Source organism: Rhagoletis zephyria, unplaced genomic scaffold (assembly GCF_001687245.7).
Source record: "Rhagoletis zephyria isolate East Lansing unplaced genomic scaffold, Rhagoletis_zephyria_1.1 Rzeph_scaffold_00842, whole genome shotgun sequence".
Taxonomy (NCBI): domain Eukaryota; kingdom Metazoa; phylum Arthropoda; class Insecta; order Diptera; family Tephritidae; genus Rhagoletis; species Rhagoletis zephyria.
The window spans coordinates 139,386-149,000 of record NW_016157926.1 but is presented as its reverse complement, the minus strand read 5'-3'; the positions used below and the strand labels follow the sequence as shown (position 1 = coordinate 149,000).

At 35.1% G+C, this 9,615-nt stretch overlaps 1 protein-coding gene across 1 annotated transcript in view; it reads left to right on the top strand.

The window, feature by feature from the left end:
- The first annotated feature begins 4,342 nt into the window (after window positions 1-4,342).
- Window positions 4,343-9,615, top strand: part of LOC108361767 (putative phosphatidate phosphatase) — a 22,060-nt gene continuing 16,787 nt past the window's right edge. The window contains exons 1-2 of the mRNA XM_017614513.1: window positions 4,343-4,519; window positions 4,584-5,024. Of these exons, the coding sequence (XP_017470002.1) occupies window positions 4,661-5,024 (364 nt within the window). The 5' untranslated portion in view covers window positions 4,343-4,519; window positions 4,584-4,660. The remainder of the gene's footprint in view (window positions 4,520-4,583; window positions 5,025-9,615) is intronic.

The following is a 9,615-nucleotide window of genomic DNA, read 5'->3' as shown; positions in this document are numbered from 1 at the left end:
GCTGAGAGTCACTTTTAAGATTCTTGACGTTTCCAAACAATTTAATTTTTAAATTTACTCACAAACTCACACACACATTTTCATTTTCAATCTCAAGCAACAACAATTTCGAACAATTTAAATTTTTTATTTTCACTTTTATATGATTTTAAAATGTTGGCAAACTTCAAAAAAAAATCATGGCCGACAAATTGAGAGAACGGTTATACCTTGCTATGTTTTTATCATGCTCACGTCTCACGTCTCTAGTCTCACGTCTCTAGTCTCACGTCTCTAGTCTCAAAAATAAGTCACTAATTTGTCAGCTGGCTAAGACCGGTCGCAAAAATAGAAGTATGGGGGAAAAACTTATTTCTTTCCATTTTGTTAAAAAAACGCGAAAATTAATGCGAAGAAATTTGTTTCAACAAGAATTTCATTAGGAAATAAACCAAAATGCTTTATATCATACAAATGTTATTGAAAAAAATGTAGTATTTTGTTTTTTAAACATTCGCAATCTAAAGATTGCAAAAAAAATAAAACTAGTAAAAAAAATAAAAATATAATAAATAAATTTCGGAGGAGGCTTGACGCGGACCGTGCAGCAACGACACTCGCATGCGATTTACTCAAATACAACAACTGTCAGCTGATTGTCTGTGTTTACTTTCACCACACATTTTCGGTGAACTTTTTGTGACTCTCTCCTTCTGAATACCCAAATCGTCTCAATTCACAAAAATAGTCCACTAATTGATAATCTCAAATTTAGTGACTTGAGATGAGACTGAATTACTGAATCCCACGGTTAGGTTGATATTTATATCAGAATCTAATTTCTGTGAAATTCCAGATTGATCTTATTGAATATAACCTGCAAACGCGCTACTCCTGCATGCATGTGAGACTCCCGAGACAGGGTATCCAAATACACATTCAATAATGCTTAACTGGTGTAGCAGGCCATATCATTGATTCTCGAGACACAACCACATCTGACTTTTAATGTACACTTTGCTTACTCAGATCTTTTAGAAAACAATAGACATCGTTAGACATAACGAAATAGGCTAGAATACTCTCTAACGATACCCAGATGAATTAAAATGTTAATCACACATTGTTAAGCTTGTACATAGCTGGCAAGACCGGTGTCGCTAAGTGAGGCTTTGAAGTCTAATATAACATAGATACATGACGATTCAGTAAGCCTTTGCATCTACCGTAACAGTTTCGTAAACTCTACTCCACTATAATCTTATTTATTTGTACAATTTGACATGTATAGTTCAATTTTTCAATGATGGCAACATTTCTGCCACTTTTTACGAAATAGCAATGCCGTTGCAGTTCTTTAAATGGGTAGTACGATTTGGGATATTGAACTTTTCCGTAGATTTCATGAAAACCCGGACTACTACTGTCGTTAAAAATAAAAGAATACTCCTAATTAATAGATATCTTTACCGCGCCATTTCCTTTAATAAAAAAGTATATTATGTTTATTTCAGATCCATTATTCAGTCTGGCAAGATCACTATTTGAATCATGTAAAGCAAGAAAAACAAAGAAAACAAAAGGAATCTAAAGAATTTGATGCAATATTCGTGGGTACCGGATGCGTTTTACACCAACAAAAGAAAAATCCTTACAACAAGGCCGCGCGTTAAAAGCTTCGTCTTTATACATACATATGTACATACCCAGTCGGAAAAGTGATATACATGCGAAAATATAATGGATTTCTTATGCGTTCTCGATAATATTACTGCTAACTATGTAATCAGCATTCTAATGTATTCAAAAAGTTCCAAAAATTTCATATTAAAACACATTCATTTCTCGATACTAGGTAATGCAAAATTGAACGCCCCACTTTTCTTAGGTCATCGCCCTGGGGAAAAAACGCATTTTCGAATGTGAAACGGGTTATTTTACTGATTATTTTTTCGATTACTATACCTTACATTTTCCCACTGGGTGGGTGGTCCAGCTTTCGAAGACGGTGTGCGATATGCACGTATGTATGTTGTATCGTTTACTAGACATAACCAACGATCATAGAAAAAAGGATGTTTATGAATAGCTTTCCTTGCGGTTCCCATATATTCTACTTATGTTCTTTGAGATAACGAAACTGCTGACAGGTTCGAAAAATGGTTTTTGGGCTAGAGTAGACGGAGACTCCTATTTAATTATTAAAGAAAACACTAAAAATCGGGATTCAAGCGGTACAAATATGAAAATCCGGGACACTTATACGTCCTGACTTTTAAAAATTATCAGCGAGACAACTTTCTCAAAATCGGTACTGTCCCGTCAAAATCATACGAATGGTCACCGTAGTTATAACTCAAAAAACTTACTTCCTACTTGAATTAAAATTTAGAGTTCCTGGCGCTAATGGATAGGCGAACAGAAGAAGGTCTGAGGTATACACATACATACATGCTATTTTCTCTATAGATCCGTATGTACTTTTAAATTTAAAGAAATAAAAAAATTTAAAAGTGAAGTTATTGGAGTAATTTAATTACGGAGTTCTTACGATTTTTTGCGGGTTATAGATTGAAAACAAGGGTGGTCTACTATTTTCCTACAGTTTTACCCATGAACTCCCAGAGAACAGGCCTTTTGACCCACTGTTTAAAAAATAGCTTATAGATGGTTAAAATTTCCACTAAAATAATAAGTGCCAAATTTTCCTATGGATAACCAAAAGTAATGAAAAATACTACTAATTTCCACCAAGAAGGGGGAACTTTAACCCTGTGTGTGCGATGCGATGGAACAAAACTTTCCTGGGGTTTGACCACCACTTGTGAATGCTAACATAATTTTCACACAGCCACCTAGTACTTGTATAGGTCTGGGGGGACCCCAGAATAAAATAACTTATTTAAAATCTGTTTAAAAAAATTCAACTCTTTATTAAAGAAAAAAATTACACAAGAATATCAATTTATTTTATCTCCAATAATTGAGGAGTTAGATGCAAGAAGGACTTTTCTGTTAAAACTGCTTTCTGAGATATTAGCGTTAACGTTTTTGGTGTGTGATAACTTTCTTGTTGTTGTAGTAATATGTAAAAAAAGAATATTGTTGTGGTATTGAAAATTTTTTTTATATATTTTGGAGTAGTAGTTCCTTCGAGCGATGTATTCAAAGTGCCGACCCACGCTGCCGCCGCGTTTGTACTGGGGCGGAATGATCACAAACGGCGACGGCGGCGGCGTAGCTCGGCGGCGTATACCTCTACATTGTACATCCGAAACACATTCATATGTACACATATGCCCAAAATATTAGAAACACGACATTTTGACAAATTTTTACTATTTTTTAGTTTTTCTTATGAGCACGCTTATGTCAAATTATCGCCTGTTTTGCTTTGTTTACATATATATGTACCCTGCACACAAATCTCGTTAAGAGTATCGGAAATTTGTTACGATTCTTTTAGGAATCTTTAAAGAAAAACATTTGAAACGGCTGACAAGAACTAGTAAAGAAATTTGTGTACGATTTCTTAAAGAAAATTCTTAAAAAAAATTGTGAAACCTTTCAGAATACTCTGAATGCCTGGTATGCAGGGTATACATATGCATACGAATATGAATAATAGGAGCTGTTGTTGACACAAGGCAAGGCGCATCCATACAAGGTGGTGGCTATTGCATATAAGTAAAAGTTCCGTGTATTTTGTTATTGCTTTTTCGTACATCAGGATGTCAAAACGAAAGGGAATAGGAGATAATTTTCGTCATTTCGTTTTGTTGACATCCTAAAGTTGCGCCATTTCGTCTTGGATCATGATTCAATAATACAAAGTTAGATAATTATTGACAGCCGCAGTTTGACACTCCCTTACAAAAGGTTGCATTTACGAAGGAAAGAGAAAGGGCAAGAATGCAATCCCTTGTTGCGAAAATGGTAGTAGAAGAGTACGCAAAGTAGGCAATTAGTAGTGAAATTCCTTTTGTAAATTCTAATGTATTTGCAAAAAATCTGGAATTTTAAGCGAAATATTGAACGAAATATTAATATATCTACGTGAATTACGTAATAGCTGTGCTATTTAGCTGTATAAAAACTGCAAAATGACTCAGAATTAAAATAAAACTACAATGAGATTTATGTAAACATACAAATTAAAAACAATTTATGTTTTCATCAGTTAAATGTGCTTCATATGCATATACAAATAAACATATTGCACAAAAGCTTATAACGGGTGATTTTTTTGAGGTTAGGATTTTCATGCATTAGTATTTGACAGATCACGTGGGATTTCAGACATGGTGTCAAAGAGAAAGATGCTCAGTATGCTTTGACATTTCATCATGAATAGACACAATTTGGAACGAACTGTGAACACCCCAGTTGACTTTTTATAGCGTTTTGGTCAATAACTCATACACATAATAGAGCCTTTTCTGCGGTTTTTATAGATATTGAGCATAACCCTCTAGTAATTGAAATCAGGTGATCTTGGCTGTGAGTCATTTCTGGAAAACATCTGATTCTACTTTCGGTTGTAAGTATGCACAATGTTTTCTAAAATATTAAATAAGGCGGAGAATAACATTTGATGCCCTCAGGATAAATATAAATTTCTTATTAACCGCATGAATAGTGACAAAATTGTTTCCCATTAATTGAAAGTTATTAGGATAAAATGAATAGTTTAAGACCAACGAGCATATCCGACGCCGCACTGCTGCAGCGACTGGAGAGTCTGAGTAGTAACAGTGAACCATCATCACCGACGCTTCATGTCGGGTTGCCCACAAGTACGGGTCCTCATATCGACAATGCACCTTTGACAATAGCAGATGCAACTTCTACAAAGTCAACACCCCTATCACCCAACAGCACTCAATATAAGAACAACAACAACAACATAACATTAACGTTCACCGGTTTTATGAACAGTGGTAGTAATTCAAGTGGACTTGCGAAAATATCAAAAATGGATTATCAATATGGAACGCGAGAAATTTTCTGTCGCATTGCTTCGCATTTAGTTATCCTGGGATGTGGTGAGTGGCAGCCAAATACATATGTGTGTATAGATATATATGTATATATATGTATATATATATGTGCTTTTACATACATNTCTGTCGCATTGCTTCGCATTTAGTTATCCTGGGATGTGGTGAGTGGCAGACAAATACATATGTGTGTATAGATATATATGTATATATATGTACATATATATGTGCTTTTACATACATATACATATGCATAAAATTACAAAAACTGGCCCCATGGAATTTGTCCCTATAAGTTTTGATTTACAATTCTAGCAAACCAATATAAACATTATATTTATTATATCGTCCCCCTCATGCCAGAACCATTCAATTACATAAATGTATGGTAGAGTTAAGTCTCATAAAAAAACTTTCAAGCTTGATTTCCCAACATTTTAATTTTTACACAATCATGTTTCTGGCATAAGGGGGAAGATATGAAAAGTAATGCATATACATATGCATATAATGCATATAATGTATGTGACCCTATTGAACAAAAGGCCCTAAACTTTCGCCATAAATATTTACATACGTACATACCTATGTACCTACATTATAAGTGTAGAAAAAATATATTTCATTGCATTTTATATGATATGGCCTAAAAACACAAAAATTAAAAAAACTCCGCATAGTGCGAAATTTTGCATGGAGGTGCGGAATTAATTAACTAATAACTGGAGTAATAATTAAGGTACCTCAATAAAACTTCAGAAATACGTTAGTAGAAGACCAGGAATAGATTGTCTAGGAAACGGGATAAATCTGGCAATACCCATGTCTACTTTTCATATACATAAGGAGTGTATACGAAAAAACTGATCTTTAAAATATTGGTACAAAATACGTATTTATTGACCACTAACACAAATATAATGCTTATTCTGAAAGTTTCATTCTTATGATTTTACAAGCTCAGAGTTTGGAAGTAACTTCCGTCATTACACGCTGCACATCATATCGACACCTTTACCAATTATTTTTTTGCATACTCTCTTCGTTTACGGTAACTTGCTTTTCGGCAGCAATCTCCTTTTCATGATGGCCCAGTATTTATCAATTGGTCTGATCGCAGGGTCGTTCTGGAGGACTAGTATTTTTCTGTTCAATATTGACTCTATAGTTCTTTATACCACTTTATCGCAAATTTCCTATAGTCTGAAGTTCCTAAGTCAGGCTGAAATAAAGCAACGCCCTTGTAAAGCATTGCCATTGGAAAAGTAATTTTTGCAAGCACTCTTCGACGTAAATTTTTTGGTTGACTGTTGCAGTTCCGAAAAACTTGCTTTTCAATCCGCATTTACGAAGCGCTTGCCAAAGTGAATGTAGAAGTGTCGGAAAAACATCGATGCATTGAAAATGCATCGAAAATTTTTCACTCAAAGTATAAATAGTCGAAGTATCGATGCATCGATGCAACGATGTTTTTTGGAAACCGGCATCTCTAGTTAATCAAACCGCATTTAAGTTTTTCAATGGGCACGTCCAGAAGGCGCAACAGCGCAGTAACTGTTTCGATTGCATCTTCTGAACGCGTTATTGTGTACTTCTGATCAACTGAACATTTGCGTGTTAAATGATCGTAATATATTTCTGATCATTTGAGACAACATGTTGGAGTGTACCTTTGAGGGCCAGTTTTTCAGTACCAGTTTAAACATAGATTAAGTAAACTGAGTTTAAATTGAACAGCTGGCTGACATTTGATTGGCTGATCTTAGTTTAAACCAGCCAGATCGGGCGTTTAAACTTGGTTTAAACCACGGCCGTGCACTGATAAACTGACCCTGAAAGTTGAATTTGACAGCTAATGTATCAAGCCGTTCAGAAGACGCATAACGATCACTGATTTTGTTAGCAACAGTTGGGCTCAACTGCTGCGCCTTCGGAACCTTCCCAAGTGTGCAAAAAAGAGAAGCGAGTTAACCAAAAAATTGAAATCCCTCTAAAAAATTCCGTTAGAGACATAAATACCTAATTACAGTAATTAATTTGAAATTTTGTACAATTTTGCTTATAACATGCTGTGAAATAATATCTGAAAAATCCTATGCACCAATGTATGCCCTTCGATGTATCGAAAAATCTAGATGTACTTTTCAGTGCATCGAATCAAAGAAATACATCAGTGGTTAGCAGAGCGCTCTTAGAGTCGAAAATATTTTTGTGGAAGGTTGCCCACCTGTTTGAATACTCCAAATTGATTTAATTGACAAGATAAATTAAATATTGCAATATGGGTATCAAACTAAAGAGGTATAGGAAAGTTTACTGCCAAAAACATGTTTGAGAAGGGTTGCCACCTATTTGAAAAATTGTATTGAATTATTAAACTGATAAAATAAATGAAATATGTATTACAATATGGATATTACACTAAAGAGGTTTAAGAAAGTTTACTGCCGAAAATATTTTTTTAGCGNTAAAAAATTCCGTTAGAGACATAAATACCTAATTACAGTAATTAATTTGACATTTTGTACAATTTTGCTTATAACATGCTATAGGTTGCCACCTATTTGAAAAATATTATACATTTTTGGAAAATGGTCGTAGCGCCGCTCACTTATGATTACATGTGTATATCTTGGTAACCGCTTAATCGATTTCTCCCAAACTTGGCACATTTGTTAGCCTTGGTACACATCCCATATAACGGTAATGTAATGAAATACGAAATCTATACTAATTATATAAAGAGAAGTCCCTTTTTTTTTGTAACAGGTAATCTCGCGAACGGCTGGTCCGATTTTCATGAAATTTTGTATATAAATAGCTTTCGGTAACCACCATATTTTAGGNGGTAGGTGGACCAGGGACCGGTCTATTCGAAAAAATCTAATTGTGGTCCGATTTGCTTAAAATTAGGTACGTAAGTAGCTTTTTAGCATATATTAGCATATACATATGATCCATTTTTTCCGAGAAGTGGACCAGGGACCGATCTATTCGCAAAAATCGTATTTACGGTCCGATTTACTTAAAATTCGGTACGTAGGTAGCTTTTTAGCATATATTAGCATATACATATGATCCATTTTTTCCGAGAAGTGGACCAGGGACCGATCTATTCGCAAAAATCGTATTTACGGTCCGATTTACTTAAAATTCGGTACGTAGGTAGCTTTTTAGCATATATTAGCATATATGATCAATTTTTTCTAAGAATTGGACCGGGGACCGATCTATTCGAAANTTTACGGTCCGATTTGCTTAAAATTCGGTACGTAGGTAGCTTTTTAGCATATATTAGCATATATGATCCATTTTGTCCGAGAAGTGGACCAGGGACCGATCTGTTCGAAGAAATCGTATTTATGGTCCGATTTGCTTAAAATTCGGTACGTAGGTAGCTTTTTGCCTGGATAAGCTTATAGATTCCTGTTTTCCAATTTTCATGCAATTTCGAATATAAATAGCTTTGAGCAACGACCATATCAAGGGGCGAAGATTTTTTTGCGCCAATCAGAAGCAACGGATACTGTCGAAATATAATTATAATATATAATAAATATCACTGCCACCTGCCGCACGTGACCCAAGGAGGTTTTAGGCTAAAAAAAATCTATATGTAAAGGGGGCGTGGCACTTCCCATACAAACCGAATTTCTCATGCTACATATCTCTGAAAGTGTGCATGGTAGAGTTCTGGAAATTGGTATGGAGATATACGAAATCAATCGCATACCCTTGGAGAAAAATTTTAGCTATTGTAAAAAGGGGTGTGACATCTCCCATACAAACCGAATTTTTCATACTGCTTATCTCTGGAAATTTTTTGGTAGAGTTCTAGAGTTTTGTATGGAGATGTACGAAATAAATCGCATACTCTTAGAGAAAAATTGGAACTATTGGAAAAGGGGGCGTGGCATCTTCCATACAAACCGAATTTTTCATACTGCCTATCTTTGGAAGTGTTCATGGTAGAGTTCTGGAACTTGGTATGGAGATATACGAAATCAATCGCATACTCATGAAGAAAGAGGGCAGCTGTTGGAAAGGGGGGCGTGGCACCTCCCATATAAATCGAATTTTTATACTGCATATCTCTGAAAGTATTCATGGTACAGTACTGGAACTTCGTATGGAGATATGTATATAGTTGAAATCAAGCCCATACTCATGGAGAAAATTTGGGCTATTTGAAAAGGGGTGTGAGGCCTACAAACGTACCGACCTTTAGCTATCTTTGAATGAATTTTTTTATTCTTCTGTAGGTGTGTTTGTGAGTGAAATCCTCCTAAATGGTTGTACGGATTTTAACGAAACTTTTTGTGTATTTGAGTGGGTCTCTGGATGGTTTAGTTTCACAATTTAATCCGACAGTTGGCGCTGTAGTTGAGTTATTACTAAAAATCTTATTTATGATCCGATTTGGCTAATGTTTTAAATATGTATGCAATACTATTGCAAAAACGTGCTGCCAAGTGGTGCTGAAGTCGAGCTATTACTAAAAATAGCCAAGTGAGAAAAGGGGCCGTGAAGGTCAGATTAAATCGACCTGTTGCACCATTGGGTATATCGAACGCTCCGGCGTTGCGATTGGCCCAATAGATGTGATTTTCCAATATTATTATGCGCTCAAACTTTT